This window comes from Oncorhynchus mykiss, unplaced genomic scaffold, assembly GCF_013265735.2.
Source record: "Oncorhynchus mykiss isolate Arlee unplaced genomic scaffold, USDA_OmykA_1.1 un_scaffold_223, whole genome shotgun sequence".
NCBI lineage: Eukaryota > Metazoa > Chordata > Actinopteri > Salmoniformes > Salmonidae > Oncorhynchus > Oncorhynchus mykiss.
In genome coordinates, this window is record NW_023493692.1 from 485,367 (window position 1) to 510,898 (window position 25,532).

General features: G+C 42.2%; 2 protein-coding genes across 5 annotated transcripts; both read right to left on the reverse strand.

Moving 5' to 3' along the window:
* Window positions 1-2,002: 2,002 nt before the first annotated feature.
* Window positions 2,003-5,083, reverse strand: LOC110519060 (zinc finger and SCAN domain-containing protein 2-like). 3 transcript variants are annotated; one of them, XM_036973143.1, is made up of 3 exons: window positions 4,696-5,083; window positions 4,350-4,662; window positions 2,003-3,542 (listed from the first exon to the last, which is right to left on the reverse strand). In XM_036973143.1, the coding sequence occupies exons 1-3, from the start codon at window positions 4,792-4,794 to the stop codon at window positions 2,776-2,778; spliced, it is 1,179 nt and encodes a 392-aa protein (XP_036829038.1). In that variant the 5' UTR covers window positions 4,795-5,083; the 3' UTR covers window positions 2,003-2,775. The 3 variants fall into 3 exon arrangements, with proteins under 3 accessions (XP_036829038.1, XP_021452033.2, XP_021452031.2); XM_021596358.2 differs by having other exon boundaries at window positions 2,003-3,539; window positions 4,350-5,083; XM_021596356.2 differs by having other exon boundaries at window positions 4,350-5,083.
* Window positions 5,084-8,507: 3,424 nt separating this feature from the next.
* LOC118948165 (zinc finger protein 436-like) lies at window positions 8,508-21,077 on the reverse strand. 2 transcript variants are annotated; one of them, XM_036973145.1, is made up of 3 exons: window positions 20,536-21,077; window positions 20,263-20,475; window positions 8,508-9,648 (listed from the first exon to the last, which is right to left on the reverse strand). In XM_036973145.1, exons 1-3 carry the CDS (start codon window positions 20,627-20,629, stop codon window positions 9,128-9,130), a joined length of 828 nt encoding a protein of 275 aa, XP_036829040.1. In that variant the 5' UTR covers window positions 20,630-21,077; the 3' UTR covers window positions 8,508-9,127. The 2 variants fall into 2 exon arrangements, with proteins under 2 accessions (XP_036829040.1, XP_036829039.1); XM_036973144.1 differs by having other exon boundaries at window positions 20,263-21,076.
* Between the last annotated feature and the right edge of the window lie 4,455 nt (window positions 21,078-25,532).

Sequence of the window (25,532 nt, forward strand, 5' to 3'; positions counted from 1 at the left end):
AGTTGAGAGGTGCTTTCTCCACCATTGGAACAATCCTTCGCTGCGATCTTTCATCAAGTGTTCTGTTGCGGCCACGTCCAGGGAGGTTGACTAGTGGCACGGGCCTCAAACATCTCGATAACATTACGTACGGTGGAAACAGGAACATCAAGGAGTCCTTTTCTCTATTCAAACTGGTTGAATGAGTGATTTTTCTCTATTCAAACTGGTTGAATGAGTGATTTTTCTCTATTCAAACTGGTTGAATGAGTCCTTTTCTCTATTCAAACTGGTTGAATGAGTCCTTTTCTCTATTCAAACTGGTTGAATGAGTGATTTTTCTCTATTCAAACTGGTTGAATGAGTCCTTTTCTCTATTCAAACTGGTTGAATGAGTCCTTTTCTCTATTCAAACTGGTTGAATGAGTCCTTTTCTCTATTCAAACTGGTTGAATGAGTCCTTTTCTCTATTCAAACTGGTTGAATGAGTCCCTTTCTCTATTCAAACTGGTTGAATGAGTCCTTTTCTCTATTCAAACTGGTTGAATGAGTCCTTTTCTCTATTCAAACTGGTTGAATGAGTCCTTTTCTCTATTCAAACTGGTTGAATTAGTGATTTTTCTCTATTCAAACTGGTTGAATGAGTCCTTTTCTCTATTTAAACTGGTTGAATGAGTCCTTTTCTCTGTTCAAACTGGTTGAATGAGTCCCTTTCTCTATTCAAACTGGTTGAATGAGTCCTTTTCTCTATTCAAACTGGCTGAATGAGTCCTTTTCTCTATTTAAACTGGTTGAATGAGTCCTTTTCTCTGTTCAAACTGGTTGAATGAGTCCTTTTCTCTATTCAAACTGGTTGAATGAGTCCTTTTCTCTATTCAAACTGGCTGAATGAGTCCTTTTCTCTATTCAAACTGGTTGAATGAGTCCTTTTCTCTATTCAAACTGGTTGAATGAGTCATTTTCTCTATTCAAACTGGTTGAATGAGTCCTTTTCTCTATTCAAACTGGTTGAATGAGTCCTTTTCTCTATTCAAACTGGTTGAATGAGTCCTTTCCTCTATTTAAACTGGTTGAATGAGTCCCTTTCTCTATTCAAACTGGTTGAATGAGTCCTTTTCTCTATTTAAACTGGTTGAATGAGTCCCTTTCTCTATTCAAACTGGTTGAATGAGTGATTGTTATATTGCAGGTACCTGCAACTCACCACAGGTCGGTTCAATTCCAAAGTAAAGGAGAATATTTTTCACTACTTCTAGAAGGTGCCACTGATATTTTCTAGGCCATTTTAGGATGTCTTTGTGTAATAAGCTAACACTTCGTAAATTATTCCGGTTTTGTTCAACTACAAACCGGAGACATACTTATGTGGACACTAAAATATGTTTTCATTTGAACAGTTTTCTGGAAGAAATTGTGTATTATTTGAAAAAAGTGCAAGGGTGCCAATATTTTCCCGGCTACAACTGTATATACAAAAGTATGTGGACACCCCTTCAAATGAGCGTATTTTGCTATTGCATCCACACCCGTTGCTGACAGGTGTATAAAATCGAGCACACAGCCATGCAATCTCCATAGACAAACATGGGCGGCAGAATGGCCTTACTGAAGAGCTCAGTGAGTTTCAACGTGGCACCCGTCATACGATGTTCACCTTTCCAACAAGTCAGTTCGTCAAATTTCTTCCCCTGCTAGAGTTGCCCCCCAGTCAACAGAAAGTGCTGTTCTCGTGAAGTTGGAAAAAGTCTAGGAGCAACAACAGCTCAGCTACCAAGTGGTAGGACACACAAGCTCACAGGACGGGACTGCCGAGTGGTGAAGCGAGTTCCAAACTGCCTCTGGAAGCAACATCGTCAGCACAATAACTATTCGTCTGGAGCTTCATGAAATGGATTTTCGTGACCCGAGCAGAGTGTCGTGGAAATTCTAATCAAGTTAGAGAGAATTTGTCATTTCTATTGCAATAATGGAGCTGGTCAACGACCAACCCTAAAGGCAAAGTTTATCACTACGACAAAAGATAAACTGTGAAACCTCAAGTCTAGTTTAATGTACATTATAAAACGATTATTTCACAGCTGAAGAGGAGATCAGGCAACATATCAAGGAGCTGTGTCTCGGCTCCACTCCATCCACAGCGACTGATGGACAAGACTCTGTCCAGGACTCTATATTTAATGTTCCCCTCCATCCACAGCGACTGATGGACAAGACTCTGTCCAGGACTCTATATTTAATGTTCCACTCCATCCACAGCGAATGATGGACACGACTCTGTCCAGGACTCTATACTTAATGTTCCCCTCCATCCACAGCGACTGATGGACAAGACTCTGTCCAGGACTCTATATTTAATGTTCCACTTCATCCACAGCGACTGATGGACAAGACTCTGTCCAGGACTCTATATTTAATGTTCCCCTCCATCCACAGCAACTGATGGACAAGACTCTGTCCAGGACTCTATATTTAATGTTCCCCTCCATCCACAGCGACTGATGGACAAGACTGTGTCCAGGACTCTATATTTAATGTTCCACTCCATCCACAGCGAATGATGGACACGACTCTGTCCAGGACTCTATATTTAATGTTCCCCTCCATCCACAGCGACTGATGGACAAGACTCTGTCCAGGACTCTATATTTAATGCTCCACTCCATCCACAGAGAACGTATACTTAAAAACAGAGGTACTCTGTATTCAATTAAAGTATTGAAATTGTAAAAAAAACAACAACAAAGATATTTTTATTAGGTTTTACTGAAGTTGTCATTCACAAAAACACATTCTCAGTCAAGAACATAAAGAACATAGCTTCTTCTTTATCTCATGCTTTTTCAGGCCCCCTGATTGGGTAAAACTCTTTCCACAATGGGAGCATTTGAAAGGCTTCTCTCCAGTGTGCATTCTCTTATGTCTTTTCAGTTTTGCTGATTGGGAAAAACTCTTTCCACAATGGGAGCATTGGTAGGGCATTTCCCCTGTGTGCATTCTCTCATGTCTTTTCAGGCTCACTAGATGGGTAAAACTCTTTCCACAATGTGAGCATTGGAAAGGCTTTTCTCCTGTGTGTGTCCTCTCATGCTCCTTCATGTTTGCAGACGACCTAAAACTCCTTCCACAATGGGAACATTGATAAGGCTTCTCTCCAGAGTGTACTCTCTCATGCCTTTTCAGGGACCTTAACTGGGTAAAACTCTTGCCACACAGAGAACATTGGTAAGGCTTTTCTCCTGTGTGTATTCTCTCATGTCTTTTCAGGTTAACTAACACGGTAAAACTCTTTTCACATTGGGAACATTGGTAAGGCTTTTCTCCAGTGTGTATTCTCTCATGCCTTTTCAGGTTAGTTAACACGGTAAAACTCTTTCCACACTGGGAGCATTGGAAAGGCTTTTCTCCTGTGTGTGTCCTCTCGTGCTCTTTTAGATTCCGTAACTTAGTAAAACTCTTTCCACACTGGGAGCAGTGGTGTGGTCTCGCTGGTTTGGGCGTCTCTGTGTCTGGTTCCCCTGAAGGACTCTTCCTGCTGTCAGAGTGAGTGTCTGGTCTCTCTCCTGCTAAAGACAAAAAATAGCATTTAATTAACTACTAATCAGAGACCAGAATGAAACCAGCACATGATAAAACTGTCCACCTATGAGGTTTAAACCAGAAATGATTCCTCATTTAAAGAAAAACTTGGTGGCTACTATAATAATAATAATAATAATGTAGAGCTTCAAATATAATCTGCTTTCATGGAATGAGCAGAGCTCTATAATAATATATAATGTCATGTTTACAGGCTGAGCATAGCTCTATAATAATAGATAATGCCATGTTTACAGGCTGAGCAGAGCTCTATTATAATAGATAATGTCATGTCTCCAGGCTGAGCAGAGCTCTATTATAATAGATAATGCCATGTTTATAGGCTGAGCAGAGCTCTATAATAATATATAATGTCATGTTTACAGGCTGAGCAGAGCTCTATAATAATAGATAATGTCATGTTTATAGGCTGAGCATAGCTCTATTATAATAGATAATGCCATGTTTATAGGCTGAGCAGAGCTCTATAATAATAGATAATGTCATGTTTATAGGCTGAGCAGAGCTCTATGATAATAGATAATGTCATGTTTACAGGCTGAGCAGAGCTCCATAATAACAGATAATGAGGACTACAGTATTTTGATCAATGTCATAGGATGCATTGACCCATTGTTAACGGCCCTCTGTTTGATGGTGTACACTATCTGACAGTGTAGCTTTAACCATTTCTACAGTACAGAAGAACATATTCAAGTATATAACTTCAGTAAAACCACACAATAGTTTAACAACTGCATAGTTTGTACTTCTGTTTTTGAGACGGTACTCACTGGTGTTAATTATATCTCCAATCTCTTCCTCCTCCTCCCATGTGACAGTAATCTCCCCCTCCTCCTTCACTCCAAAGACGGCATCCTCCTCTTTCACTCTGAAAATATCTTCTTCTTTCACTGTGACAGTCAATTCCTCCTCTTTCACTCCCAAAGCGGCACCGTCTTGTTTCTCTTCCTCCACAGTAACATCCACCTCCTCTTCTTTCACTCCAACAGCTTCACCCTCTACTTCTTGTTTAACTGTAAAAGCCTCACCCCCTACTTCTTGTTTAACTGTAAAAGCCTCACCCTCTACTTCTTGTTTAACTGTAAAAGCCTCACCCTCTACTTCTTGTTTAACCGTGACAGCCTCCTCTTCCTCCTCCTCTTTCACGGGGGCTTCTTTCTCCGTCCAGCAGACCCCCTCTTCTTTAGCAGGTGGGGTGTAGCTTGGTGAGCTCATGGTCGAGGATGTTAGCGAGGTAACGTTAGCTAGCTATCATTAATTAGCTTCTAGGCTACTGGTAATTTAACCACCCATCTAGATGGCTAACAAAAACATAAATATAGAAATTAAGGGTAACTAGATACGACATAAATGTGTTTTAAACTAACTGAAACGTCTAAAGCGCTTTAATGTATCTGTTTTATGTAGGCTACCGAGGTGATTGAATCAATAGCCATGTTGGTGAAGAAGCGTTCCGTCCACTAGATTATACGTCACATTAGCAACATCTCATTAAATGCGGATATCGCCATCTGCTAACTGGAGTTGGTAACGCAGTTGATGAAACGTTTTATTTTCATTTTATTAATTAAATAATAATTGATATAAAGACATACAAAGGAAACTGTGTTGAATGATTACGAGTGATACTTTAAGGCTATTTTATTTTTTACTCATAAAAATATCAGTCATCACATTTTCATACACCTTTAGCTTGATGACCACTGCACAAATTAAGCATTGAAACAACTTAAATTCAAGAGTTCTCAAGGTATATATATATATATATATATATATCAAATCCAATACATTTAGCAAAATCCAAATCGTATATCATATGAAATTAATTTGCAATTACAAATCAAATTCAAGAGGTTTGAACGTTAGAATCAACAAAATGCAAATTCTATTCAGCTGTTTTATTCTTTCATTTTACATTTTGAAAATATCCAAATCATATTCTGAACAACATTGAAGGGTTTATACTCAAAGTATATTGGCTAAAGGTTGCTTCCTAAATTCTAAGACACTTCACGGAACGCCAAATACAGGTTTAGTTCCATACACTTTTCTATCGATGAGATCAGAGTTTGTTGTTGCTCCAATTCCCTGTCCTAATTAGTGTAGTGACGTCATTCTTACCAACAACCCTCAATGCTATTCTCATAGAGATAGATAGAGGACTCTAGTGGCCAAAACTCTGTCTTAGCATGGGCTATTCTCATAGAGATAGATAGAGGACTCTAGTGGCCAAAAGTCTGTTTTAGCATGAGCTATTCTCATAGTCTGTTTTAGCATTGGCTATTCTCATAGAGATGGTCTGTTTTAGCATGGGCAGCGCCATTGTCATTGAGGACTTTTGAAGTAGTCAACTGGATGGGACTTCCTATTGGTTAAGGAAGGACCACATGATTCCATCCAGGTCATCAAGAGGGATCAGCCAATGAATTATACTTCCTTACTGCCAGTGTACCTGTTCAAACCCTCTAGGGGGGCAGTATGTACCCTTTCAGTTTGTTTACCAAGTCATAGAAGTAGTGGAAGACCAACTAATTCAAAATGAAGATGGCCTCAATGGCTCTGCCCATGCTCTCACAGACGCCATAATGAGACAGATACAATGATGCCCTGTCTGTCTATACTGAACAAAAAATACAAATGCAATTTGCAACAATTTCAACTATTAAACTTAGTTACAGTTCAGATAAGGAACTCAGTTGAAATACATGTATTAGGGCCTGATCTATGGGCAGGGGCGCAGCCATGGGTGGCCCTCGGCCCTGAGAGGGCATAGGCCCACCCACGGGGAGCCAGGCCTAGCCAATCAGAATGAGTTTTTCCCCACAAAAGGGCTTTATTACAGACAGAAATACTCCTCAGTTTCATCAGCTGTCCAGGTGGCCGGTCTCAGACAATCCCGAATGTGGAGGTCCTGGGTTGGCATGGTTACACATGGTCTGCAGTTGTTAGGCCAGTTGGCCGTACTGACAAATTCTCTAAAACAACATTGGAGGCGGCTTATGGTAGAGAAATGAACATTACATTTTCCGTAAAACAGCTCTGGTGGACATTCCGGCAAGTCCGCATGCCAATTGCGTGCTCCCTCAAAACTTGAGACATCTGTGGCATTGTGTTGTGTGACAAAACTGCACATTTTAGAGTGGCCCCGTATTGTCCCCCAGCACAAGCTGCACCAGTTTAATCAGCTTCTTGATATGACACACCTGTCAGGTGAATTGGATTATCTTGGAAAAGGACCAAATGCTCACTAACAGAGATGTAAACTAATTTGTGCACAAAATGTGAGAGAAATAAACTTTATGGAACATTCTGGGATCTTTTACGTCAGGTCATGAAACACGGGTGTCACCATAACCACAAAAGCATTTCCATACACTTTTCCATACGCATCTCTAAATAATTCGATATATTTCTTTCTCTCTAATCATAAATCAACCAAACAGTGTCCCCTTTTCAGCCTTGAAGTGTCCCCACCTAGAGTGGAAGAATTGATAGCTTTACTGTAGTAAGACTCTTCGGGAGAGCGATCGTGAGATCACGTGTTCTGTGTTATTAAGGTGAGAGATTATCCTTTTGTGTCGCAGTCAAAACAAAATACTCATTTTTAAATGTTAATCTTAAACAACAAATAAAAGAGATGTTGCAGAGATCCTGGATTTACTCCAATCAAATCTTATTTGTCACATGCGCCGAATACAACAGGTGTAGTAGACCTCACAGTGAAATGCCGAATACAACAGGTGTAGTAGACCTCACAGTGAAATGCCGAATACAACAGGTGTAGTAGACCTTACAGTGAAATACTGAATACAACAGGTGTAGTAGCCCTTACAGTGAAATACTGAATACAACAGGTGTAGTAGACCTTACAATGAAATGCTGAATACAACAGGTGTAGTAGACCTCACAGTGAAATGCTGAATACAACAGGTGTAGTAGACCTTACAGTGAAATGCTGACTACAACAGGTGTAGTAGACCTTACAGTGAAATGCTGAATACAACAGGTGTAGTAGACCTCACAGTGAAATGCTGAATACAACAGGTGTAGTAGACCTTACAGTGAAATACTGAATACAACAGGTGTAGTAGACCTTACAGTGAAATACTGAATACAACAGGTGTAGTAGACCTTACAATGAAATGCTGAATACAACAGGTGTAGTAGACCTCACAGTGAAATGCTGAATACAACAGGTGTAGTAGACCTCACAGTGAAATGCTGAATACAACAGGTGTAGTAGACCTTACAATGAAATGCCGAATACAACAGGTGTAGTAGACCTCACAGTGAAATGCTGAATACAACAGGTGTAGTAGACCTTACAATGAAATGCTGAATACAACAGGTGTAGTAGACCTTACAGTGAAGTGCTGAATACAACAGGTGTAGTAGACCTTACAGTGAAATGCTGAATACAACAGGTGTAGTAGACCTCACAGTGAAATGCCGAATACAACAGGTGTAAACCTTACAGTGAAATGCTGAATATAACAGGTGTAGTAGACCTTACAATGAAATGTCGAATACAACAGGTAGTAGACCTTACAATGAAATGCCGAATACAACAGGTGTAGTAGACCTTACAGTGAAATGCCGAATACAACAGGTGTAGTAGACCTTACAGTGAAATGCTTACTGACAAGCCCAAGGGACCAGACTGCTAATTAACCAATAATCTGATAAATCATGTTTTTACCAAAGAGACGCACAGAGTGATGAGAGTATTTCGGATATCGAATGTAACAAATGAATGATTGTGTCGTTTTTATGCCTTTCATTATGCTCTGTGTAATGAATTTCAGATACTTCCCAGCAATGATAAATATGAGGTTATTACCAAGTCAAATATGGTACCTATGGAAACCCAAGGAAATAACATGAACATTGAAATAGGTTTTATGACTGCACATAGAAGGTACAGACAGTTTATGGATGGCATTATTTATTAACAGAATCTTACTCAGAATTCTAAATTCTAAATTCTAAAAACATAAATCCACCAATTGGTCTTTTGACCACTTAGATCAGCTCTGAAAAACAATATCTGATGTGATTGATCATAAGACCATATAAGTGGAAAATAGATCAGGGCCTTTGTAAAAATGCAACCAACCACACCTTCTTTCACACACGTGGACCGAAGTGGGAATGACTGACATGAAGCTCGACGAATCAGAGGTCAACTACACTGACAGTTACCGCCCGCTCTGTAAGAACTGCAAAATACTGATGACTGACATGAAGCTCGACGAATCAGAGGTCAACTACACTGACAGTTACCGCCCGCTCTGTAAGAACTGCAAAATACTGATGACTGACATGAAGCTCGACGAATCAGAGGTCAACTACACTGACAGTTACCGCCCCCCCTGGAAGAACTGTAAAATACTTATGACTGACATTATTAATTTGTCTTCCGGAACTGTCTACGTCCCAACGGGACAAGGTCTACGAGCGCTCTCTTTTAAAAAAAAATTATCAGTCAGCAAGCGGCAAACGTGATGAACAGCATCTAGCATGAACAAAGACAAAAAAAAAATCTCAGTCAAAAACATAAGTCGGAACACAGCCTCGCTATTCTCTCATGTGATTTCAGGTCCTCTGACCTGGAAAATGTCTTCCCACAATGAGAGCAGTGGTATGTCTTCTCCTGTGTCTTTGTGTGTTTTAATTCATGCTCTTTCAGGGTACCTAACTGGGTAAATCTCTTTTCACATTGGGAGCATTGGTAGGGCTTTTCTCCTGTGTGTATTCTCTCATGCGTTTTCAGGGCCCCTAACTGGTTAAAACTCTTTCCACACTGGGAGCATTGGTAGGGCTTCTCACCAGTGTGTGTTCTCTTATGTTCTTTCAGGTGCCCTAGCTGGGTAAATCTCTTTCCACAGTCTGAGCAGTGGTAAGGCTTCACTCCAGAGTGTATTCTCTCATGTATTTTCCGGTCCCATAACCGGGAAAAACTCTTTCCACACTGGGAGCAGTGGTGTGGTCTTGCTGGTTTGGGCGTCTCTGGGTCTGGTTCCCCCAAAGGACTCTTCCTGCCGTCAGACTGAGAGTCTGGCCTCTCTTCTGCCGAAGACAAACAGAGTATTTGGTTAAACAGAGACGTGAATAAAACCTCTACTTGATCAAACTGTCTTCCGATGAAGTTTAATCCCAACTAAACTGGCGGTATACCATATACAGTGCCTTGCAAAAGTATTCATCCCCTTTGGCATTTTTTCTATTTTGTTGCATTACAACCTGTAATTTAAATGTATTTTTATTTGGATTTCATGTAATGGATATACACAAAATAGTCCATATTGGTGAAGTATATATATAAAAAAAACTGAAAAGTAGGGCATGCATTTGTATTCACCCTCTTTGCTATGAAGCCCCTAAATAAGATCTGGTGCAATTACCTTTAGAAGTCACATAATTAGTTAAATAAAGTCCACCTGTGTGCAATCTAAGTGTCACATGATCTCATTATATATATATATATATATATATATATATATATATATATATATATATATATATATATATATATATATATATATATATATATATATATATATATATACATACATACATACATACATACATACATGTTCTGAAAGGCCCCAGTCTACAACACCATTAAGCAAGCGGCACCATGAAGACCAAGGAGCTCTCCAAACAGGTCAGGGACAAAGTTGTGGAGAAGTACAGGTCAGGGTTGGGTTATAACAAAAAAAATCAGAAACTTTGAACATCCCACAGAGCACCATTAAATCCATTATTAAAAATTGGACAGATTATGGCACCACAACCAACCTGCCAAGAGAGGGCCGCCCACCAAAACTCACAGACCAGACAAGGAGGGCATTAATCAAAGAGGCAACAAAGAGGCCAAAGATATCCCTGAAGGAGGTGAAAAGCTCCACAGCGGAGATTGGAGTATCTGTCCATAGGACCACTTTAAGTCGTACACTCCACAGAGCTGGGCTTTATGGAAGAGTGGCCAGAAAAAAAGCCCTTGTTTCAAGAAAAAAAATAAGCAAACATGTTTGGTGTTCGCCAAAAGGCATGTGGGAGACTCCCCAAACATATGGAAGACAATACTATGGTCAAATGAGACTAAAATTGAGCTTTTTGGCCATCAAGGAAAACACTATGTCTGGCGCAAAACCAACACCTCATCACCTCGAAAAGAGCTTCCCCACAGTGAAGCATGGTAGTGGCAGCAGCATCATGCTGTGGGGATGTTTTTCCATCGGCAGGGACTGGGAAACTGCTCAGAATTGAATAAATTATGGATGGCGCTAAATACAGGGAATTATTGAGGGGTAACCTGTTTCAGTCTTGCAGAGATTTGAGACTGGGACGGAGATTCACCTTCCAGCAGGACAATGACCCTAAGCATACTGTTAAAGAAACACTCGAGTGGTTTAAGGGGAAACATGAGCTGAACATAACAGTCAGTGGAAGGGAGGACAGTAACAGGAGACACTATGAGCTGAACATACAAGTCAGTGGAAGAGAGGACAGTAACAGGAGACACTATGAGCTGAACATAACAGTCAGTGGAAGGGAGGACAGTAAACAGGAGACACTATGAGCTGAACATAACAGTCAGTGGAAGAGAGGACAGTAACAGGAGACACTATGAGCTGAACATAACAGTCAGTGGAAGAGAGGACAGTAACAGGAGACACTATGAGCTGAACATAACAGGAGACACTATGAGCTGAACATAACAGTCAGTAGAAGAGAGGACAGTAACAGGAGACACTATGAGCTGAACATAACAGTCAGTGGAAGAGAGGACAGTAACAGGAGACACTTTGATATGAACATAACAGTCAGTGGAAGAGAGGACAGTAACAGGAGACACTATGAGCTGAACATAACAGTCAGTAGAAGAGAGGACAGTAACAGGAGACACTATGAGCTGAACATAACAGTCAGTGGAAGGGAGGACAGTAACAGGAGACACTATGAGCTGAACATACCAGTCAGTGGAAGAGAGGACAGTAACAGGAGACACTATGAGCTGAACATAACAGTCAGTAGAAGAGAGGACAGTAACAGGAGACACTATGAGCTGAACATAACAGTCAGTGGAAGGGAGGACAGTAACAGGAGACACTATGAGCTGAACATACCAGTCAGTGGAAGAGAGGACAGTAACAGGAGACACTATGAGCTGAACATAACAGTCAGTGGAAGGGAGGACAGTAACAGGAGACACTATGAGCTGAACATAACAGTCAGTAGAAGAGAGGACAGTAACAGGAGACACTATGAGCTGAACATAACAGTCAGTGGAAGGGAGGACAGTAACAGGAGACACTATGAGCTGAACATAACAGGAGACACTATGAGCTGAACATAACAGGAGACACTATGAGCTGAACATAACAGGAGACACTATGAGCTGAACATAACAGGAGACACTATGAGCTGAACATAACAGGAGACACTATGAGCTGAACATAACAGGAGACCCTATGAGCTGAACATAACAGGAGACACTATGAGTTGAACATAACAGGAGACACGATGAGCTGAACATAACAGGAGACACTATGAGCTGAACAGGACAGTATGTCAGTAGAAGATAGGACAGTAACAGGAAACACTATGAGCTGAACATAACAGTCAGTAGAAGAGAGGACAGTAACAGGAGACACTATGAGCTGAACATAACAGCCAGTAGAAGAGAGGACAGTAACAGGAGACACTATGAGCTGAACATAACAGTCAGTGGAAGAGAGGACAGTAGCAGGAGACACTATGAGCTGAACATAACAGGAGACACTATGAGCTGAACATAACAGGAGACACTATGAGCTGAACATAACAGGAGACACTATGAGCTGAACATAACAGGAGACACTATGAGCTGAACATAACAGTATGTCAGTGGAAGAGAGGACAGTAACAGGAGACACTATGAGCTGAACATAACAGTCAGTAGAAGAGAGGACAGTAACAGGAGACACTATGAGCTGAACATAACAGTCAGTAGAAGAGAGGACAGTAACAGGAGACACTATGAGCTGAACATAACAGTCAGTGGAAGAGAGGACAGTAGCAGGAGACACTATGAGCTGAACATAACAGGAGACACTATGAGCTGAACATAACAGGAGACACTATGAGCTGAACATAACAGGAGACACTATGAGCTGAACATAACAGGAGACACTATGAGCTGAACATAACAGTCAGTAGAAGAGAGGACAGTAACAGGAGACACTATGAGCTGAACATAACAGTCAGTGGAAGGGAGGACAGTAACAGGAGACACTATGAGCTGAACATAACAGTCAGTAGAAGAGAGGACAGTAACAGGAGACACTATGAGCTGAACATAACAGCCAGTGGAAGGGAGGACAGTAGCAGGAGACACTATGAGCTGAACATAACAGTCAGTAGAAGAGAGGACAGTAACAGGAGACACTATGAGCTGAACATAACAGTCAGTAGAAGAGAGGACAGTAACAGGAGACACTATGAGCTGAACATAACAGTCAGTGGAAGGGAGGACAGTAACAGGAGACACTATGAGCTGAACATAACAGGAGACACTATGAGCTGAACATAACAGGAGACACTATGAGCTGAACATAACAGGAGACACTATGAGCTGAACATAACAGGAGACACTATGAGCTGAACATAACAGGAGACACTATGAGCTGAACATAACAGTCAGTAGAAGAGAGGACTGTAACAGGAGACACTATGAGCTGAACATAACAGGAGACACTATGAGCTGAACATAACAGGAGACACTATGAGCTGAACATAACAGTCAGTGGAAGGGAGGACAGTAACAGGAGACACTATGAGCTGAACATAACAGGAGACACTATGAGCTGAACATAACAGGAGACACTATGAGCTGAACATAACAGGAGACACTATGAGCTGAACATAACAGGAGACACTATGAGCTGAACATAACAGGAGACACTATGAGCTGAACATAACAGTCAGTGGAAGAGAGGACAGTAACAGGAGACACTATGAGCTGAACATAACAGTCAGTAGAAGGGAGGACAGTAACAGGAGACACTATGAGCTGAACATAACAGTCAGTGGTAGAGAGGACAGTAGCAGGAGACACTATGAGCTGAACATAACAGTCAGTGGAAGGGAGGACAGTAACAGGAGACACTATGAGCTGAACATAACAGTCAGTGGAAGAGAGGACAGTAACAGGAGACACTATGAGCTGAACATAACAGTCAGTAGAAGAGAGGACAGTAACAGGAGACACTATGAGCTGAACATAACAGTCAGTAGAAGAGAGGACAGTAACAGGAGACACTATGAGCTGAACATAACAGCCAGTAGAAGAGAGGACAGTAACAGGAGACACTATGAGCTGAACATAACAGTCAGTGGAAGAGAGGACAGTAACAGGAGACACTATGAGCTGAACATAACAGGAGACACTATGAGCTGAACATAACAGGAGACACTATGAGCTGAACATAACAGAAGACACTATGAGCTGAACATAACAGGAGACACTATGAGCTGAACATAACAGGAGACACTATGAGCTGAACATAACAGGAGACACTATGAGCTGAACATAACAGTCAGTAGAAGAGAGGACAGTAACAGGAGACACTATGAGCTGAACATAACAGTCAGTGGAAGGGAGGACAGTAACAGGAGACACTATGAGCTGAACATAACAGTCAGTAGAAGAGAGGACAGTAACAGGAGACACTATGAGCTGAACATAACAGTCAGTGGAAGGGAGGACAGTAACAGGAGACACTATGAGCTGAACATAACAGGAGACACTATGAGCTGAACATAACAGGAGACACTATGAGCTGAACATAACAGGAGACACTATGAGCTGAACATAACAGGAGACACTATGAGCTGAACATAACAGGAGACACTATGAGCTGAACATAACAGGAGACCCTATGAGCTGAACATAACAGGAGACACTATGAGTTGAACATAACAGGAGACACGATGAGCTGAACATAACAGGAGACACTATGAGCTGAACAGGACAGTATGTCAGTAGAAGATAGGACAGTAACAGGAAACACTATGAGCTGAACATAACAGTCAGTAGAAGAGAGGACAGTAACAGGAGACACTATGAGCTGAACATAACAGCCAGTAGAAGAGAGGACAGTAACAGGAGACACTATGAGCTGAACATAACAGTCAGTGGAAGAGAGGACAGTAGCAGGAGACACTATGAGCTGAACATAACAGGAGACACTATGAGCTGAACATAACAGGAGACACTATGAGCTGAACATAACAGGAGACACTATGAGCTGAACATAACAGGAGACACTATGAGCTGAACATAACAGTATGTCAGTGGAAGAGAGGACAGTAACAGGAGACACTATGAGCTGAACATAACAGTCAGTAGAAGAGAGGACAGTAACAGGAGACACTATGAGCTGAACATAACAGTCAGTAGAAGAGAGGACAGTAACAGGAGACACTATGAGCTGAACATAACAGTCAGTGGAAGAGAGGACAGTAGCAGGAGACACTATGAGCTGAACATAACAGGAGACACTATGAGCTGAACATAACAGGAGACACTATGAGCTGAACATAACAGGAGACACTATGAGCTGAACATAACAGGAGACACTATGAGCTGAACATAACAGTCAGTAGAAGAGAGGACAGTAACAGGAGACACTATGAGCTGAACATAACAGTCAGTGGAAGGGAGGACAGTAACAGGAGACACTATGAGCTGAACATAACAGTCAGTAGAAGAGAGGACAGTAACAGGAGACACTATGAGCTGAACATAACAGCCAGTGGAAGGGAGGACAGTAGCAGGAGACACTATGAGCTGAACATAACAGTCAGTAGAAGAGAGGACAGTAACAGGAGACACTATGAGCTGAACATAACAGTCAGTAGAAGAGAGGACAGTAACAGGAGACACTATGAGCTGAACATAACAGTCAGTGGAAGGGAGGACAGTAACAGGAGACACTATGAGCTGAACATAACAGGAGACACTATGAGCTGAACATAACAGGAGACACTATGAGCTGAACATAACAGGAGACACTATGAGCTGAACATAACAGGAGACACTATGAGCTGAACATAACAGGAGACACTATGAGCTGAACATAACAGTCAGTAGAAGAGAGGACTGTAACAGGAGACACTATGAGCTGAACATAACAGGAGACACTATGAGCTGAACATAACAGGAGACACTATGAGCTGAACATAACAGTCAGTGGAAGGGAGGACAGTAACAGGAGACACTATGAGCTGAACATAACAGGAGACACTATGAGCTGAACATAACAGGAGACACTATGAGCTGAACATAACAGGAGACACTATGAGCTGAACATAACAGGAGACACTATGAGCTGAACATAACAGGAGACACTATGAGCTGAACATAACAGTCAGTGGAAGAGAGGACAGTAACAGGAGACACTATGAGCTGAACATAACAGTCAGTAGAAGGGAGGACAGTAACAGGAGACACTATGAGCTGAACATAACAGTCAGTGGTAGAGAGGACAGTAGCAGGAGACACTATGAGCTGAACATAACAGTCAGTGGAAGGGAGGACAGTAACAGGAGACACTATGAGCTGAACATAACAGTCAGTGGAAGAGAGGACAGTAACAGGAGACACTATGAGCTGAACATAACAGTCAGTAGAAGAGAGGACAGTAACAGGAGACACTATGAGCTGAACATAACAGTCAGTAGAAGAGAGGACAGTAACAGGAGACACTATGAGCTGAACATAACAGCCAGTAGAAGAGAGGACAGTAACAGGAGACACTATGAGCTGAACATAACAGTCAGTGGAAGAGAGGACAGTAACAGGAGACACTATGAGCTGAACATAACAGGAGACACTATGAGCTGAACATAACAGGAGACACTATGAGCTGAACATAACAGAAGACACTATGAGCTGAACATAACAGGAGACACTATGAGCTGAACATAACAGGAGACACTATGAGCTGAACATAACAGGAGACACTATGAGCTGAACATAACAGGAGACACTATGAGCTGAACATAACAGGAGACACTATGAGCTGAACATAACAGTCAGTAGAAGAGAGGACAGTAACAGGAGACACTATGAGCTGAACATAACAGTCAGTAGAAGAGAGGACAGTAACAGGAGACACTATGAGCTGAACATAACAGTCAGTGGAAGAGAGGACAGTAACAGGAGACACTATGAGCTGAACATAACAGTCAGTGGAAGAGAGGACAGTAGCAGGAGACACTATGAGCTGAACATAACAGGAGACACTATGAGCTGAACATAACAGGATACACTATGAGCTGAACATAACAGGAGACACTATGAGCTGAACATAACAGTCAGTGGAAGAGAGGACAGTAACAGGAGACACTATGAGCTGAACATAACAGTCAGTGGAAGAGAGGACAGTAACAGGAGACACTATGAGCTGAACATAACAGTCAGTAGAAGAGAGGACAGTAACAGGAGACACTATGAGCTGAACATAACAGTCAGTGGAAGAGAGGACAGTAGCAGGAGACACTATGAGCTGAACATAACAGGAGACACTATGAGCTGAACATAACAGGATACACTATGAGCTGAACATAACAGGAGACACTATGAGCTGAACATAACAGTCAGTGGAAGAGAGGACAGTAACAGGAGACACTATGAGCTGAACATAACAGTCAGTGGAAGAGAGGACAGTAACAGGAGACACTATGAGCTGAACATAACAGTCAGTGGAAGAGAGGACAGTAACAGGAGACACTATGAGCTGAACATAACAGTCAGTGGAAGAGAGGACAGTAACAGGAGACACTATGAGCTGAACATACCAGTCAGTGGAAGAGAGGACAGTAACAGGAGACACTATGAGCTGAACATAACAGTCAGTGGAAGAGAGGACAGTAACAGGAGACACTATGAGCTGAACATAACAGGAGACACTATGAGCTGAACATAACAGGAGACACTATGAGCTGAACATAACAGTATGTCAGTGGAAGGGAGGACAGTAGCAGGAGACACTATGAGCTGAACATAACAGGAGACACTATGAGCTGAACATAACAGGAGACACTATGAGCTGAACATAACAGTATGTCAGTGGAAGAGAGGAAAGTAACAGGAGACACTATGAGCTGAACATAACAGTCAGTGGAAGAGAGGACAGTAACAGGAGACACTATGAGCTGAACATAACAGGAGACACTATGAGCTGAACATAACAGTATGTCAGTGGAAGAGAGGAAAGTAACAGGAGACACTATGAGCTGAACATAACAGTCAGTGGAAGAGAGGACAGTAACAGGAGACACTATGAGCTGAACATAACAGGAGACACTATGAGCTGAACATAACAGTCAGTGGAAGAGAGGACAGTAACAGGAGACACTATGAGCTGAACATAACAGTCAGTGGAAGAGAGGACAGTAACAGGAGACACTATGAGCTGAACATACCAGTCAGTGGAAGAGAGGACAGTAACAGGAGACACTATGAGCTGAACATAACAGTCAGTGGAAGAGAGGACAGTAACAGGAGACACTATGAGCTGAACATAACAGTCAGTGGAAGAGAGGACAGTAACAGGAGACACTATGAGCTGAACATAACAGTCAGTAGAAGGGAGGACAGTAGCAGGAGACACTATGAGCTGAACATAACAGTCAGTGGAGGAGAGGACAGTAACAGGAGACACTATGAGCTGAACATAACAGTCAGTGGAGGAGAGGACAGTAACAGGAGACACTATGAGCTGAACATAACAGTCAGTGGAAGAGAGGACAGTAACAGGAGACACTATGAGCTGAACATAACAGAAAAATATATCCTAAATGCAAGAATTTCGCTACACCTGCAAAAAAAAACACAAAATGTGATCCATTGTTAACATTCCATTACACATAAGAGTCATTTGATCATGACTCAGTTCCATTCCATTACACATAAGAGTCATTTGATCATGACTCAGTTCCATTCCATTACACATAAGAGTCATTTGATCATGACTCAGTTCCATTCCATTACACATAAGAGTCATTTGATCATGACTCAGTTCCATTCCATTCCACATAAGAGTCATTTGATCATGATTCAGTTCCATTCCATTACACATAAGAGTCATTTGATCATGACTCAGTTCCATTCCATTACACATAAGAGTCATTTGATCATGACTCAGTTCCATTCCATTACACATAAGAGTCATTTGATCATGACTCAGTTCCATTCCATTCCACATAAGAGTCATTTGATCATGATTCAGTTCCATTCCATTACACATAAGAGTAATTTGATCACGACTCAGTTCCATTCCATTACACATAAGAGTCATTTGATCATGACTCAGTTCCATTCCATTACACATAAGAGTCATTTGATCATGACTCAGTTCCATTCCATTACACATAAGAGTCATTTGATCATGACTCAGTTCCATTCCACTACACATAAGAGTCATTGGACTCTTACTGTTAAAAGTGTACAGCAAGTGGAGGCTGCTGGTGTGAGGAGGGCTCATAGTAATGGCTGGAATGGAGTCAAATGGAATGGCACCAAACACACATCAAAGACGTGGTTTCCATGTGGTTGATACCAACCAATCCATTGACTCCATTCCAGCCACTACTATGAGCCCTCCTCCCACCACCAGCCTCCACTTGCTGTACACTAATTTTGAATTTGTGAAGCTATTTTTTGGGGATGTGATACGAAAGAAGAGAGATTCAGGTTTCCAGAACCGCACAGCAACTGGAACCGATTTTACAATTGGAATTTGAAATAAATATGGGAGTATTTGTCTGTTTTTGACTTCCGAAGCCAATTCCCCCTTCAAAACAGAACATGTTAGTGTAACGGATGTGAAACGGCGGTGTTCGCGCTAAATAGCGTTTCAATCGGTGACGTCACTTGCTCTGAGACCTTGAAGTAGTGGTTCCCCCTTGCTCTGCAAGGGCCGCGGATTTTGTGGAGAGATGGGTAACGATGCTTCGTGGGTGACTGTTGTTGATGTGTGCAGAGGCGCCCGGGTATGGGCGAGGATACTGTTACATTAGGTCGTTGGTCTAAGGAGTAACATTAGACTCCTATAGTCCAATGTTACATTAGGTCGTTGGTCTAAGGAGTAACATTAGACTCCTATAGTCCAATGTTACATTAGGTCGTTGGTCTAAGGAGTAACATTAGACTCCTATAGTCCAATACCAGGCTGGGAGGGAAGCGTTTGATGTTAACCTTTTGTTGGTGCTCCCCCAGTCTGTATTGCTTCCTACAGCACTGAACAACATATTCAAGTGTAGAACAGTATTATTTTTTTAAACATTTATTTTACTTTTATTTAACTAGGCAAGTCAGTTAAGAACAAATTCTTATTTTCAATGACGTCCTAGGAACAGTGGGTTAACTGCCTTGTTCAGGGGCAGAACGACAGATTTGTACCTTGTCAGCTCGGGGATTCAAACTTGCAACCTTTCGGTTACTAGTCCAACGCTCTAACCACTAGGCTAACCTGCCGTCCCTACGCTCTAACCACTAGGCTAACCTGCCGTCCCTACGCTCTAACCACTAGGCTACCCTATTGGTTAGAATGCCCCTTAATGCCCCTTTAAAACCACACATTAGTTCACCAACTGCAGAGTTTGTGCCCCTGTTTTTAAGGCGATACTCACTGGTGTTAATCAGATCTCCAGTCTCCCCCTCCTCTTCATCATCATCATCCCCCTCATCTTTCACTCTCATAGCATCTTCCTCCTCTTTCACTCCAAAGACATCCTCTTCTTCCTTCACTAAAACATGCTCTTCTTCCTTCACTAAAACATGCTCTTCTTCCTCTCCTTTCACTGTGACAGTCATGTACTTCTCCTCCTCTTTCACCCCGAAACCTTCTTCCTCTCCTTTCATTGTGACAGTCATGTACGTCTCCTCCTCTTTCACCCCGAAACCTTCTTCCTCTCCTTTCACTGTGACAGTAATCTCCTCCTTCACTCTAAAAACGGCGTCTTCTTCTTTCTCCACTTCTTTCCCTGTAACGTACATCGCCTCATTTAATCCAATACCTTCTTCTTCTTATTTCAATGTGATAGCCTTCTTCTCTTCTTTCTTTCCTAACGCTTATTTGTCCTCCTCTTCCTCTGCCACGACAACGTTCAGGCCACGAGCTTCTTCTTTAGCAGGGTGGGAGTAATTTAGTGAGTTCATGTCCTGAGATGTTAGCTCATTCGCATGATCGACTAGCCTAGTGCTAGGCTATTTTATCCAGCTAGCTGACTAACAGCGTCAGTGTGAAATGGAATAACTTTATACGCAGACAGCGTGTTTAAAACACTGATGTCTATAACACACATAACGGTCCAAAGAGCTCCAATGTTTCGGTTTTATGTCGCTTGGGAGCTACCAATGTGGTCGAATCCGTAACCGTGTTGTTGTTATCCGGTCCCGTCCACTGGATTATACGTCACGCCTGAATCTTCACATGAAAGACGCACGTCGCCATCTGCTGACTGGAGTGGGTAACGCAGTTTAGGAAAAGTATTCACGACATTGTTTAATCTGGCAAGTAATGTCACGAGTCATTTCAAAACAACTAGATGACATGTGTTCTCTTCTTACAGAGCTGTAAGTAGTAAGTTAAGAGAACACACGTCATCTAGTTGAGAGAACACAGGTCATCTAGTTGATAGATCACACGTCATCTAGTTGAGAGAACACAGGTCATCTAGTAGTGAGAACACACGTCAGCTAGTTGATAGAACACACGTTGTCTAATTGAGAGAACACAGGTCATCTAGTAAAGAGAACACGGGTCATCTAGTTGAGAGAACACACGTCATCTAGTAGAGAGAACACATGTCATCTAGTTGTTTTATTTACACATAGCATACCACTATACTTTGCTCAATCAGACCTGACTGGTACAAATCACATTTTATTGGTCCGATGAGACGAACACAACAGTAGACTTTTCAGTGAAGAGCCCCCCCCCCCCCCCTCCCCCCCTCCTAAAGGAAACAGCAACAATAAAATGACAATAATAAGGCCATATTAAAGAAGTACCAGAACTGAGTCAATGTTCAGGGGTACGAGGTAATAATGAGGCCATATTAAAGGAGTACCAGAACTGAGTCAATGTTCAGGGGTACGAGGTAATAATGAGGCCATATTAAAGGAGTACCAGAACTGAGTCAATGTTCAGGGGTACGAGGTAATAATGAGGCCATATTAAAGGAGTACCAGAACTGAGTCAATGTTCAGGGGTACGAGGTAATAATGAGGCCATATTAAAGGAGTACCAGAACTGAGTCAATGTTCAGGGGTACGAGGTAATAATGAGGCCATATTAAAGGAGTACCAGAACTGAGTCAATGTGCAGGGGTACGAGGTAATAATGAGGCCATATTAAAGGAGTGCCAGAACTGAGTCAATGTGCAGGGGTACGAGGTAATAATGAGGCTATATACAAGGAGAACCAGAACTGAGTCAATGTGCAGGGGTACGAGGTAATAATGAGGCCATATTAAAGGAGTACCAGAACTGAGTCAATGTGCAGGGGTACGAGGTAATAATGAGGCCATATTAAAGGAGTACCAGAACTGAGTCAATGTGCAGGGGTACGAGGTAATAATGAGGCCATATTAAAGGAGTACCAGAACTGAGTCAATGTTCAGGGGTACGAGGTAATAATGAGGCTATATACAAGGAGAACCAGAACTGAGTCAATGTGCAGGGGTACGAGGTAATAATGAGGCCATATTAAAGGAGTACCAGAACTGAGTCAATGTTCAGAGGTACGAGGTAATAATGAGGCTATATACAAGGAGAACCAGAACTGAGTCAATGTGCAGGGGTACGAGGTAATAATGAGGCTATATACAAGGAGAACCAGAACTGAGTCAATGTGCAGGGGTACGAGGCAATAATGAGGCTATATACAAGGAGAACCAGAACTGAGTCAATGTGCAGGGGTACGAGGTAATAATGAGGCTATATACAAGGAGAACCAGAACTGAGTCAATGTGCAGGGGTACGAGGTAATTGAGGTAATATGTACACAGACAATAGCGGCCTATGTGAAGAGTGAAAGTGTGTGTGTCTTAAAGTGTCAGTGTGGTATGTGTGAGTGTGTGGGTAGAGTCTAGTGAGTGTGTGGGTAGAGTCTAGTGAGTGTGTGGGTAGAGTCTAGTGAGTGTGTGGGTAGAGTCTAGTGAGTGTGTGGGTAGAGTCTAGTGAGTGTGTGGGTAGAGTATAGTGAGTGTGTGGGTAGAGTCTAGTGAGTGTGGGTAGAGTCTAGTGAGTGTGTGGGTAGAGTCTAGTGAGTGTGGGTAGAGTCTAGTGAGTGTGTGGGTAGAGTCTAGTGAGTGTGTGGGTAGAGTCTACTCAGTGTGTGGGTAGAGTATAGTGAGTGAGTGGGTAGAGTCTAGTCTAGTCAGTGTGTGGGTAGAGTCTAGTCCAGTCAGTTCGTGGGTAGAGTCTAGTCAGTGTGTGGGTAAAGTCTAGTTTAGCCAGTGTGTGGGTAGAGTCTAGTCTAGTAAGTGTGTGGGTAGAGTCTAGCGAGTGTGTTGGTAGAGTCCAGTCAGTGTGTGGGTAGAGTCTAGTCAGTGTGCGGGTAGAGTCTAGTCAGTGTGTGGGTAGAGTCTAGTCAGTGTGTTGTGAAGGCCCTGAATTTTTCTGAACCGTCTCAGTGCTTCTCCTTCCAATAGGGTGCTTTCCCTTTAATTCCCAATTAAATAGCCAGCATCAACTGCGCAAAAGTGGGGTTGTGATGGAGACGTGAATGAGGATGTGTTCAACCCTCAGTTCCCGACGCTTCTCTATTCCGTTTGTTTTGTTGCCGTTAAACGTGTGTTTTGTTGCCGTTAAACGTGTGTTTTGTAGGCTAATAGAGTTTACCCAGGATCGGATCCACTCTTTGCGTCCGTAGACTACACCTCTCCGTTCTTCGTGGCCTTTCTCCGCTGGAGATCTGTTGGCGGATTGGATTGTCTGACTGGACTGACTATAACCTTTTTTTGTATATGGTATTTCATTTTGTTTTGATGTGATGATTTATGTAGTGTTAATGATTAGTTATTGGAGAAACAAGACCAAGATGAGACTCTGGACAAGGCGGATACGGTATATTAAAGGCCGTTTATTCAGACATGATGATATCTGGCAAACGTGCAGCACGGCTCCTATTCGTCCAACCCTTAGGGAGCTTTCGGAAAAAGAGGAGGTACAACATATTTGGGCAGTACATTTATACATTGAAATGACGTAGGTAGATTCTAGTAGTCCTGGCTCCTGGTTGGTTGTTCGTAGGTGATAGACAGTCCTCTCCAGCCTGTTGTCAGTATCCCATTGGTTCTCGACAGAGTTCTTTGTCTTTGGAGCCCATCCCAAAGGGTCTTGAGCAGTGTATATTTATGGGTTGTCAGTGTGTTTTATCTTATTCCGCCACCCTGGTGGGGGTTTCCCGTGCAGTTAGTATATTGAGAAACAGAGAGAGAGGGAGGGTATAACACAGAGTACAAGCCAAAATTGTATGGTTAAGCCCAGGCAGACAACAGTCAGTGAATGCGTCATTACATGTTTTAATATGTTATTACAACAGTAGTTAGTTGTAGTTGAGGACTTAGTAAGAATTGATACGCTTTAAAGTTCTGTGGTAAAATATTGTTATACTGATTGTATGATTAATACTGGGTTTACGCTACACTGAATGAACGGACAAACATTGCGTGACTAAGGTCAAGGGAGTTCCCTGAACTCCTTTACCGGGCTGGACTCTTTTTAGGGCCGAGGTACAGGACATTTCTGGAGGAACCAGAACTCATTGTGATATTATTATATATGTATGTAATCATTGATGTTGCTAATACAACCCACACAAAATAATATAGTTGTTTTTGAAGTTCTTTCCAATGTTTTAAGGGTTTATGAAAAGTTTTATTTCAATCCTGACTTTTACATAAGTCCTTTGTATTGGTGTAGACTTGACGGACCAGATGGGACTCATTCCCTCCCAAACCAAAAGGAGAAACCAATGTTTTCTCTGGTAGGCACAACCTACCTGGCACCCTTATAAATAATAACCTCAAGTCAGAACCGTTACATAAAAAATGGCACCCCAGATGGGACAGCTCAACATTGAGAACTAACCAAAGCAAATCTTTTGTGTGGAATTAAAACAATGGATTCACCCCAAGATAATGTGCTCATCCATGTCATACCTGTCAATGGGAATACACAGGGCCATTCTGACCATCAAGCTGACAAGACAAATCATAATGTGCATGGAGATAATGGAGTTGATTTGGGCCAGAGCCCTGGGAATCTGAATGATCGGTCTGGACCACAGGCCACAGGAGGTCTAACCAGTTACTCACTTATTGACGTGGATCTGTGTGGAAGTACTGAGCTAGCCCTCCCTCTGACACCCAACCTTCCTCCATTGTCTGGTTTATCTCCAGAGGTTGTAGTCTTACAACTTCAAGGTGACATCCTTGATATTCATCGGACTCAACATCTCCAAACTCTTATCCACCATAAATTCAAATGTCTGAGGGAAGAGCAACAACAGAGTGCCATGAAATTCCGAAACTCACTGAGCACTCTAACCCACATGCTGACAGAGCTCAGTGAGAGTGGAAGACGGGAAATTACTGGTGCCATGGACAGGCAGTTTGACTACCAACGAAACCAACTCACTGGCACTCTCCAATGGCGCCTGCAACATCACCACACTGAGGTCCTCAAGGACGTTAATTCTGTTTTTTCCCCGATGGTTAACACTGTAGACCACTTGCAGACAGAGCTCTCTAATTGTGCTAAAATGTTGGATGACGTGTCTGAGGACATGGCCTCCATTAGGCACAACTCCTTGCACAGAGTTTCTCTGGTGTCCACTTCTGTTCAGACCACTGAGGGCCAAGCTGGCACCTCTGAACAGCCAATACAAGGC